This window comes from Garra rufa, chromosome 15, assembly GCF_049309525.1.
Source record: "Garra rufa chromosome 15, GarRuf1.0, whole genome shotgun sequence".
NCBI classification, from domain to species: Eukaryota; Metazoa; Chordata; class Actinopteri; order Cypriniformes; family Cyprinidae; genus Garra; species Garra rufa.
The window spans coordinates 28541352-28553553 of record NC_133375.1 but is presented as its reverse complement, the minus strand read 5'-3'; the positions used below and the strand labels follow the sequence as shown (position 1 = coordinate 28553553).

General features: G+C 38.1%; 2 protein-coding genes across 2 annotated transcripts; both read left to right on the top strand.

Annotated features, from left to right (window-relative positions):
* The first annotated feature begins 3881 nt into the window (after positions 1-3881).
* foxe3 (forkhead box E3) lies at positions 3882-5443 on the top strand. The gene has a single exon (XM_073819709.1). The coding sequence runs from the start codon at positions 3988-3990 to the stop codon at positions 5254-5256; it is 1269 nt and encodes a 422-aa protein (XP_073675810.1). The 5' UTR covers positions 3882-3987; the 3' UTR covers positions 5257-5443.
* A 3654-nt stretch (positions 5444-9097) lies between these two features.
* On the top strand, positions 9098-11385 carry foxd2 (forkhead box D2). The gene has a single exon (XM_073819258.1). It carries the CDS (start codon positions 9529-9531, stop codon positions 10636-10638), a length of 1110 nt encoding a protein of 369 aa, XP_073675359.1. The 5' UTR covers positions 9098-9528; the 3' UTR covers positions 10639-11385.
* Positions 11386-12202: the final 817 nt, after the last annotated feature.

The following is a 12202-nucleotide window of genomic DNA, read 5'->3' as shown; positions in this document are numbered from 1 at the left end:
ATTGTGAAATATGTTTTTCTATTTCAAATAACTGCTTTCTATTTGAATATATTTTAAAAAATTAATTAATTCCTGTGAATCAAAGCTAAATTTTCAGCATCATTACTTCAGGCTTCAGTGTCACATGGTCCTTCAGAAACCATTTTAATATGCTGATTTGCTGTTCAAGAAACATTTATTATTATTATTGTTTTTGTAATTATTATTATTATCAGTATTTAAAATAGTTGTTTACATTTTCCCCCAGTATTCTTTTATTATTAGAAAGCGTTTTTCTGAAATAAAAAGCTTTTGTAACATTATACATTATACCATTCAAATGCTTGAAATAAGGATAATTTTTTTTAAATAATTTATTTAACAAGGATGTTTTAAATTGATCAAAGGTGATGATATAAAGACATTTATAATGTTACAAAATATTTCAAATAAAGGCTGTTCTTCTGACATTTCTATTCATCAAAGAAAAAAAAATTCTACTCAGCTGTTTTCAACATAATAATAATAATAAATTAAAATATTATAATAATTTCTGAAGGATCATGTGACTGGAGTAATGATGCTTAAAATTCAGCTTTAAAATCACAGGAATAAATTACATTTCAAATATATTCAAATAGAAAACAGTTATTTTAAATAGTAAAAATATTTAAGTTTTTTTCTGTACTTTGGATCAAATAAATGCAGGCTTGGTGAGCAGAAGAGACTGCTTTAAAAAAACATTAAAATTCTTACTGTTCAAAAACTTTTGACGAGTAGTGTAAAGAGAACGTTAACCTAAAAATACCAATTCTGTAATAATTTACAAACCTGTATGATTATTTTTCTTCTGTGGAACATGTCACAACAGTTTTCTCATTGGACCTTATTAAATTTCATTCTTTTTTTATTTTTGTCTACACAAAAAATACAAGTTTGGAAGGATATGTGGCTGAGTAGATGATGAAAGAATTGTCCTTTCTGGGTGAACCTTTGGGTAAAGTGTCCAAACAACACAGGACATTTTTTCCTGTGTGTTTGCTTGTGGTTGCATGCAATCCATGGGAAACAGACATGTGTTTTACTTTAATAGCTCCTGGGACATTAAATCTTAACAGCCCGTTTAATCCAATGCAACCTCAAACAATGTCCTTAGGAAGGCCTTTATGTCTTGTATCCTTACTGTATATTCACTTATAGACATGTCATGAAATAATGCATACCACTTTGTGCATATGTTCATGCAGACTCGTGAGCATTACAAACTAAGCACTTTTTCAAGAGTCGGCAGACTGTGTATCTCTGGTGTGTGATAAGAGAGTAATATTATGTGGATTACCGTGAGATGGTAGGCCCTGGGGCTGCTGGATGAGGGAATGGGGGAGGAGGGGCTGTTTCCTGGCTGCAGACCTTGTTTGTCTGCCTGACCTGGCAGCACTAGGGGCAGATCCTGCTTGGATACAACTCTGATCCCACGCCTGTCTGAAGCTGTTAGCCAGCCGCTCTGTTCGGCTAGCTGGGCTTAGCGCGTCTGGGCACTGGGAGGGGCGTGGGCTGGGGCCGCCACAAGCTTTGTGCTTTGAATGCTGTTATGGCTTATGACTCTGGTCTTATTCACCCTGCCATTTTTTACTTATCAGTCAGAGCTGACTATAGTCTGCCCAGTTTGTCCATCTTGTTTGCATTAGTTTTTTTACTCACTCCTACCCAATTGTGTATGCATTTGTGTTTTGAACATCTTTAGTCAGACTGAGAGTGAAAAGGTCTAGAGTAACTTTCTACCTCCTGACCTTCCTATAGATCCCTTGTGTTGAAAACCAAAGCCCTAGTAATTCCCTGATAGGTTTAACTATTCATTTAAAGCTCATGAGAATTCTATCTGCATGCTGTTATTGTCTTACTGTAATTTGATCAGTAAAATCCTGGTTGAGAAGTTGATGTTTTGTGCTATGATGCTGTATTAGCACCCGGCCCTCTATAGGCTCAATCTGGAGAATACAAATAAACCAACAGTATTTTTTTAACATTCTGTAAAGCTTTCACAGCTCAATTGCTGTTTTTAAAAGCTTGTTTTTTTTTTTTAATTGGTGGATTGAGAGGCAGTTTGGGAAGACTGTTACAGCCTTTCTGTGTGTTGTTTCTGTCCTGGATACACAGTGAACCCATGGGCAAACTATGAGAGAGAGAGATCAAAGATAATACTTGCAGTGAGCAGTCTGTTTCTTTTATTTGTCCTGTTTGAACTAAAAACATGAAGCCTGCTAAAATTTAAATTTTCTTTTTGGTTGCTGCCTTTTTTATATAAAATCTGGTGATGCAAAAGTGACATCCTGCAAAGAAAAGGTTTATTGCTATTTGATGTTTAGATATTTAAAACAGTACTGGTGATAATACACTACCAGTCAAAGGTTTTTGAACAGTAAGATTTTAAGAGGCTTTTTTTTAAGTCTCTTCTGATCACCAAGCCTGCATTTATTTGATCCAAAGTAATCCATTCAAGTAATTCAAGTAATTTATTCCTGTGATTTCAAAGCTGAATTATTTGGCATCATTACTCCAGACACATGATTTCTCAGAAAACATTCTAATTTTCTGAATTGTTGCTCAAAAAACATTTATTATTATTATTATTATTATTATTTTAAAAACACATTTAAAAGAACAGCATTTATTAATGCTTAAAGTATCAATTTAAAATGATACTGATTTCAAGATTTTGAATGGTATGGTGTTACAAAAACCTTTTTTTTTCCCAGATAAATTATTATCTTTGGATCTTTCTATTGATCAAAGAATCCTGGGGGGGGAAAAAAGATTTGCTGTTGAAGAAACAGTATATTAGAATGATTCCTGAAGGATCATTTGACAATAAGACTGGAGTAATAATGCTGAAAATTTAGCTTTGATCACAGGAATAATTTACATTTTAAAATATATTCCAAAACATTAAAAACCTTACTGTGCTTTTACTGTACTTTTGACTGGCAGTGTATTTTTACAGCAAACAAAAATGGTCAAAAAATTGAGTATTCATGATGTTTCAGGTCTTTGTGATATGAAGAAAGCACTCCTTTGCAAAACTTGTTCAACTTAGTAGACAGGTATTTAACCTCCACCTCTCCAACATTTCCTTCCTAATCCTGTCTCTCTTAAGACCCCCAAGTCAGTGGAAGCTATTATGTAAGCCACTTTGCCTTATCTGATACCTCACAATGCATATTCCATATAAGGGCACAAGAAGATATTACTTCCTTTTTGCCTCTATTTGAAGGACAAAAGAGAAAACAGTTTGTGACAACTCGGATTAATCAATAAGGTAAAAATATTTCCACCTTTTTCTTCGTGTAAGAGTAAATTTTATGGCTCTGGCTTCCGGTCTCATTGGCATCCAGCTATTTTTAGCTGTACAAAACAGCTCATTTTGTTTCTTGATAATGCAAATTGATGTGTCTAACCTTATTATTTTAATGTATTATCTTAATACACACTGGTGTTTAGTGCAAACTGTTGTACCGTTTACTGCACGTTGTTATTCTTCTCGTTATTTATAAGCTTACCTCTGCATTGAACAAAAAGGTTGATAAAGCTATATTAGATGTTTTATTTACTTTTCGCGGTCTTGTATGTAATTTAGTATGTAATTTATACTGAAAATGTGGTTAATCAAGTATAAAAGCCTTTAAATCTAACTTTCTAAACTGAAGATTCTACGAGGTACAAATTCATCCGTCCAAACTTAATTTAACGCTGATCTTCTGACCTCGCATTCTTTGTTAGTGAGGGGAGAACTGTCACCCAATCGATCGTCATGAGGCGGCCCGTGTCGTCACTCTCCCCGCTCTATAAAACTCCCCCCGACTCACTCACCTGGTTAGACAAACACCTCTCTAATCTACAGCTGAGCGCACTCTGGTTGTTATTGTTAATATATTTAATGCGTGTTTAGTGGGCAAACCCGTGGGAATTTTACAATTTTGGCAGTCCTAAAAGTTTACAAAGGCAACTTTTATGAATCTTGCAAGTTTTTCATATTTCACGGGCATGTGCAACATGACGGCAGAGTCCCAGCACTCGCCAGCCGAGGCGGCCAGTCCAGTGGTGGTGTCTCCCAACGTGAGCCTGGACTCCCCGATCCCTCTTCCTCCACCTGCGCTCAACCACCAAGCCCGAACCAAGGACGGAGTTCTCATCAAAGCCGAGCCTCGGGGCAGCAGTCCAAATACAGACAGGGAGGAAGGGGTTTCACTAGGTCAAACAGAAGAACTTCTTCCTGCCACTGGCAGCCGACGGAGGAAAAGGCCAGTGCAGCGAGGTAAACCTCCCTACAGTTACATCGCACTTATAGCAATGGCCATCGCCAATTCACCTGAGAGAAAACTCACTCTAGGCGGCATCTATAAGTTTATCATGGAACGCTTTCCCTTCTACCGCGAGAATTCCAAGAAGTGGCAAAATTCCATAAGGCACAACCTTACCCTCAACGACTGTTTTGTGAAGATCCCGCGGGAGCCCGGTAGGCCCGGTAAAGGAAACTACTGGACACTTGACCCCGCCGCTGAGGACATGTTCGACAACGGGAGTTTCTTGCGACGGAGGAAGCGCTTCAAGAGGACTGACGTTAGCACATATCCTGGGTACATGCAAAGCTCGAGTGCTTTCACGCCCACACCTATGGGTAGACAGGCGTACCCCAACAACTTGTACCCGGGTGTAACGTCCGGCTACGGGTCTCAGCTGACTGGTTCTCCTCACCCGGCGATGCTGCATCACTATCAGGCATCGGCCGGGGTCACGCAGGGCCAGCCTAGGATGTTCAGCATCGATAACATTATTAATCAGCAGACAGTGATGCAAAGTGGAGGAGATCTCAACCCGCAGTCTCTCGGCCTGGGTGCTGGAGACTTGAATGCCATGACCTCCAGCTGCTCCGTATCCACCTCTGACCCAACCTGCTTTCAGACACAGCCGATAAATCCCACGAGCAACATGCTGAACAGAAACACTGGACCTCTTGCTTCAAACATGACGACCAGCTACACGTACCCCTCCTCGGCTTCGCCTACTCACCTATCCGGTGTCACGCAGTCCAGCTTCTCACCGGGGGGTTCACAGGTGTACTGTTCGGGAAACCGGATTTCGCTGCCGCCTGTGCGTTCTGGGTCCTGCGCAGATCATACAGAATCACTGTTAGGTCTCTCCGGACCTACAATGAACTCCTACAATAATTCATATATGAGACAAGCCAGTTTTGCTTCGGGACTGGAGCGATACATGTGAAAACTCCTGCACTGACGAAGCGACGCACTGCATAGGCTATCGATGGCTCCGAAACTAAATTCTTGTTTATTATGTAACAAAAGTTGTGTACCGTGTGACAGAATTAACAAGTTGTTTGTGTATAAAATGAAGAAATACTGTTCTGTTGTTGATATAAGAAGCGTTTGTGTGGCTATAATTTAGAGGACAAACACTCCCCTGAACAATGTATATATTTTTATCAAATAAATGTTTTTGTGTAATAATGCTTTCGTTTGTTCTCTAATTAACTGTTGTTCAGAAGAATTTGATTCAATAACCCAACGTAATTACAACAATTTATTATCTTGTTACTTGGATCTTTCCATCATATTCTTAATAGTCCGTATCATTAATAATTTAAGTTATTATTATTTAACATCAGACGCAATGTTTTTATTTATCCACTATTATTAAATATTTTTAATAATGAATTCGATTATCAGTTGGTAGTCTGTGGGTCTTTTCTAGACAAATAAATTAGAATTGCACGAAATATAGTGCATAAGTATTTCGTTAAGATATTATTTTTCAGGCGTAAGTGTATAAAAAGTGGGGGAAATAATAGTTTTATCTTCAATCACAAATTGTTTTAAACGTTCACTTAGGCCTATTTTCCTGTGAAGGGGCGACATCGACTGGTTACCGGACTAAATGTCAAAACCAAGATTTGGAGCATTTCGCGTAAAATCCACTAGATGTCAGTCACCACCAAGTTAAAACCAACCATGACTGAGTTTTCCAATTTCCTATAAGAACGTTTGTCTAAACACATGGTTGTCTATGTAGTACGTAGAAACCTTTTTATCACATAGACAATATTACACTTCTTAAATGACAAAGCATTTTTTGATCAATGCAAAATCATATTATTTTCCAGAATAAAATATTTTGTTAAAATGGCTTTTAAAACAATATTCCTCAGTCTTTCTCTATTGTTGTATCCTATAACTCTGTTTTGAACGTAGCCTATATTTTGAAGGTTTTCAAAAGTGTAAAGTGTAAGCTAAATAGTAACCGCGTCACTTATGGTCCACATCAACTTTACTTATTATTATTTTATTTACCGAGCATCTATTTTTTTTAAACTGTCATCAAACCCGTTTTTTTTTTCCTTTTTAAATACAGAATGTTTTATTTATTGAATGTTCAGTTGAAGTGAAGTGAAGTGCGGTTTCCATGCTTGTAGGTAATTTCAAACTCTTTTTCGGAAGACAAACTATTGTTTGGCCTTAGTTCAGTACTCTTTTAACTCTGAAGATGCATTTAATTTCTTCTTATTGGCATAAAATATACTTAGGCTGCTGGTTTGAGAAAATGGCGTTAAAATGTTTTTTAAAAAGTCATTTAATTAAGAGCGTGATGTGATAGTAATTAAGAAACCCAGCACATGTCGTTGTAGTCCTCCGACTATTTGCAGGACAAAGTCGATTTAATTACCACATTTTATTTAGGAATAATACGTTTTATAATACTATACTGGCTGTCGTACAATTAATTTCGTAAAAATTGATTTGATTTGGTGAAGCATAGTTCTTTTTCCATTTGTGTGGGATGCACCATAGAACCGCTAGATGGCAGTAATGTGGTTAAAAAAATGTTACAGAGTTACAGTACGCTTTACAGAGTCCTTTTATTCCGTGTCAGCCATCAACACATCAACCGGTAAGCCCACTTAAAAGCGGAAAGGATGAAAAAAAAGGAAGGGGAAGCCTATTTGTCAGTTTAGGCCAAAAACCGACGGTGATTATCTGGTTCTTTTTCAGAGTGCCGCCTGTGGTTTGCACTATGACATTTATGTTGTGCAGGGACATAAACGTGCTCGACATTTTACTCGACTTTTTTTTTTTGTATTATTTGGGGGTCTGTTGAGCAGACATAAATAGTTTTAGGTTATTTAAGTTTATTGACTCGAGTGCTGTATCTAAAGATATTAGAAGGCATTGAGAAAAATCATAAAATATTGGACACCCTAATTTGAGAAAATATCTTGAACTATTGAATTTATAAATCAAATATCTTATTTGAGACAGAAGAATTGTATGTGGTGCTAACTTGACCTTTGAGTTTCGTCTCCCATAGGCAGCTGTTCTGTAAGTGTCACACATTTCTCCGTCCCCGCCATCGTTTCCAACAAGCAGTTTATGAATTACAATTTTGACCTTTTTATTTCGTAGCTACATTTCTTACCTTGCCTGGCTTTATAACAAGGACATTTTTATAACTCACATTTTATATCTTAAAATAGCATTTAAGTCCTTTTTAAGATATGAATACTACAGATTAAACAACAGTCTAGTAATAGAATAAACTATTACTAAATAGTTACTAAAAATATTTGTAATCACCGAAATGCCTGTTTTAATGTGTAGTTTAATTTCTAGTTTAATAGCAGAATACACGCGTGTTTAGCAAATGGAATAGAAATTCGTATGGGAAACGGAATATAAGAAAATATGGTCACAAAGCATGCTGAGCATGAAATTTGGCATATCCTGTGGAACATATTTTAATCTGACTGAGGCACAGACTTGGTCTTGGGGTTTGTATATGAATAATGAGCATAATGAAAAATGAATTCGATGCCCACGTTTTGTGGCTCATGGCTTGTCATCTACCCATAAGCAATGACGAATTCAAACAGGTTGCAGAGAGCATTGTGCTTTTTTATACGTTAGTAGAATATTTACATGGTACCCATAAACGGATGTGTTTGGAATTCCTGACAGAGAATAAAAAGGTGAATAAAAGCACTTAAAAAGTAATCTTCGTAGAACTTGAATGCATGAGATTTTGCAAAAACGCGAATTTTGTTTCATCCCCTTTTTTGTAAAAATACGTTGTTACATTTATAGACTAGTTTTCATGCCAAATAAATAAATGCTATTAAAATTGTCCATGCACCTGCCGAATTCTAGAGTAATTTACTGATTCATGCTGTTCTGCTTTGGAAATACAATGCAACTGAATACAAGGATATTTACAAATATCATGATTAAATACATGATGTGAATTATATTGTGGCTTCTATATGCTAAATTGACGATTGACTTTGACTAAGACTGAATAATATTCAAATATTTTTTCCCCTAAATTTGTAAACAATCACTGTTGTTTTGTGACCCCAGAATTTCTCAGTTTTGCGTCTCAAGTAACCTATTATTTGATGTGTCGGTTTATTTAGGAAATTTCGATTTGTTAAATCATTTTGAAGGAAGCGATTTTACACTATTTATTTGGTAGGAATTTGTTTATTTCTGCCTCTATGTTAGCCAATGGAATAAAACACCCATCTGTTGATTTAATGCAAATAAATATGCCAGTGCTTTCCTTTCTTTCTTTCTTTAGTTTATTTGCTGTATAACTTATTATGTTAATAAATCTAATATCTAATCATTATTTATTTGGATGACATCTTCTTATTATTCAGTTGATTATTTTAAGCAACATTAGAAAATAATAATAATTTAGTGTGGTAGCTTATTATATTTTGTTTTTTGCGTTGCCAGTTTATTTGTTGTCGCATATTTGAAAACTCATCAGCTTTATTAAAGTGAAATCGTGCGGGATTTAACCCGTTATCTAGCCTATACGAATGTTGTATTTTTTTTAGTATTATTTTTGTAAATAGTCGGGAATGTCAGTTAAATAGACGCGTTAAGGCGAGCTGATAACACGTACTTGCTGTTTTCTCCCCTGTGCAGCTTTTCTCGGCTCTAAACTTGCCGTAGTTCCTGGTTACTGACATACTGATCACGTGATTATGGTGCCTAGATAAATAGTTTTTGGAAGCCGCGCGGGGGTATACTTGGAGGCTCGTTCGCGCACAGCGCTACGACTGTACACGATAACAAATGCTCGAATAATGAAAACTGAAAACTCGTTAGTGAATGCATAGTCATAACGCTATTCGTATGCTCCAAAAGTTTATATTGCATGCGGACCAACCGCGCTCGATGAAAAGGAAATCGAAGTCTAATTGAGTGTCCAGTTAGACTTGAAAGCGCTCTGAGCTCTGGACGATTTCTGTGTTATGCAAGTCCGGTGTGATTCTTCCGAGTGTTTTTTCGTTTCTTGAGGTGCATTTTCTATGCGGCTCCCGGACGTGAAGAAAACATATTCTTGTCTTCAGGAGGACGGGAGTTGTGTAGTTCCAGAGCGCACAAGTGACTGAGAGGACACACTGCTTGTGTTTGGTGCTACACGAGACTGGACACGGAACGCGAGAGAGGAAGACAAAAAGACTCTCCAAGGATGACTCTGGGGACGGACATGTCGGACAGTTCTGCTCTGTCCGACGATGTGGACATCGATGTCGTTGGCGGGGATATTGTAAAAGAGGGTAAATATCTTCACCACCATCATAGTTTTCATTTGGACAATGACTCCGATGACAATCTATCCCAGAATGCGGGGGAGGGCGCAATCTCTCCGGGCCAAAGCAGCTTGGACTGTCCGGCTGACCAGGTCGGGCCACGGGATGACAACAGAACCGGTACGTTAACTGGGGATAAACCAGGGAAAAATGCATTGGTGAAACCCCCTTATTCTTATATAGCCCTGATAACCATGGCTATCCTGCAGAGCCCAAAGAAACGTTTGACTCTAAGCGAGATCTGCGAGTTCATCAGCAACAGGTTCCCATATTACCGGGAGAAATTCCCCGCGTGGCAAAACTCTATCCGTCACAACCTGTCACTGAATGACTGCTTCGTCAAAATACCCCGCGAACCCGGTAACCCGGGCAAAGGCAATTACTGGACCCTCGACCCAGAGTCCGCAGACATGTTTGACAATGGGAGTTTTCTGCGCAGAAGGAAGCGCTTCAAAAGACACCAGACCAACGAGATCCTTAGGGACGCGGGGGGATTTCTACCTGGCTTCGGCTACGGACCGTACGGTTACAATTACGGCCTACAGCTACAAAATTTCCACGCGCATCACCCCTATCACCCACACCACCCGGGAGGCGCGTTTCCTTTCCAAAATGCACCTTGTGCTCTCCCGACGCCTTCCTCGATATTCTCCACGCCGCACAGCTTGCCTTCGTTTTTAGGGACAGAGCTGAGAAAGCCTTTCTATCCTCAACTCAGCCCGACTCTTCCTGGTCTGGCGCCTCTCAAAACGGACACTAATGGTCCAAGTCGGCCTTCCTTCTCTATAGACAATATAATTGGTGCGGCTAGCTCGCCGGCTTCGCCGTACACCACACAACCGGGTGGACAGGCTCAGATCTTGGCCATGCTGACTCCCACACTTGCTTCGGCCACGAACCACTTGAATCTAACGCAGGAAACGATGCTTCAGCCCGGCACACAGACTTTCTCGAGCAAAACGACAAGCCTTAACAATTGCCATTTCTAGAGTGGCAGCAAATAGAAAGTGCCGCAGTCCAGTTTAATATGGTTGTTTCGTCATTTGCTAAGGTAGGATTTACACTTTTGCAAGATTAAAATGCCGCCCGTTTCATGTTTCTGAATTCTTAAATAAAAGGCTAATTAAGTATATTTATGAACTGTAAATATGTAAGATTTTGAAGAGAGAAACAGGCTGAAGAGATGGAAATTAAGACCATGTAAATAGTAAGCTAAGCTTTCACCTTTGGACGGCCAGTGGACCTTTGCCGTTTTGTCCAGAAAGTCAAATAGTTTGTACTCATTGACATGGAATTTCCTCTTTTGGTTTTGGACTTAAATGAAGATCGTTTTAATTATTTTATTGTTTTGTATATTTTGTGAGTTTGTGAAAAGCACTGTCAATACCGAGACTTAAAACTCAGGATTTTACTTGTTTTGAAAGCACATTGCCAGAGACAATAGGGGCTGTAAATAGATTACATAGGTTAACGTCCCACTTCCCCTATATAGTTCTCTCAACAGAAGTGTTCTGGTGAATTTTATTCTTATTTTATTTCTGTTGATAGATGATTATGTGGTTCTTGGTGTAAATCTCATTACCTCTTTCTGTCTGACTCTTGTTAATACATATTTCATTATTCCATTGAAAAATTATCTGTGAAAAGAATGTTGTTATATGTAAAGAGACAAAACAATGTCCATAGGTCATTTTTTTGTTGTAATGGCAAGACAATAAATGTTTGTGAATTTTGAAGATGTTTTCGTTAACTTCTTTTCGCTTTAGTTTTCAAACAGGCCTACCAACCTACAGCATCACAGAGTTGTCTAACGCTTATTCACAGAATATGTTTCAAGTTCAAACAACCGTGAATTAAGAAACCGATCATTTTAACCACATTGTTTTTGTTTTCGTGTAATCATTTTCACCAGTGTACATAATACTAGACCTAATGAGAACAACAATACAGGCTAATTACATTGTTAAAATGTTAGTTTAATGTTTGCTGCCACACTGTAGCACTTATTTAGGCTTTAGGCTAAATACTTTTTTTTTTTTAAAAAGATTAATTCATATTGTGTGACGTTTTCACACCAGTATTTAGTACGTTGAAGGCTCAAGGCACATGTTTCCTCTTGTGTGGCGCTTTGAGCCATGATAATTGACCAGTTTCTGGCAAACGACAAAGAGCTAAAGCAATGGGAACATCAGCGCTTGAAAGCCTATAATTGAATGTGAGGGTTCTACATGGATACCCACGAAGTCTTTTGAGGATTCGTTGCTAATTTGTGGTAGCATTTTTTTTCATCTGGAATCTAATCCACAATAATGCAGCTTTTTGCCCATTTGTTGATGTTGTCACTGAAGACCTTGTCCCTAAGGCCTGAATGGGCACCCAGCAAGTGGTCCCTAGCGAGACAAGCCACACACATTTGCTTCTGAAAGGCGATCGTCTTAAAAGACTCTCGGTTGTCCGCTTTCATGTCATCTGTGTTGTCTTGAGACATGTACAAAAGAAGCAGCGGGAATTCACCGTAGTGCGAAAAACAGACTGATGAATCCATTTCAGAGT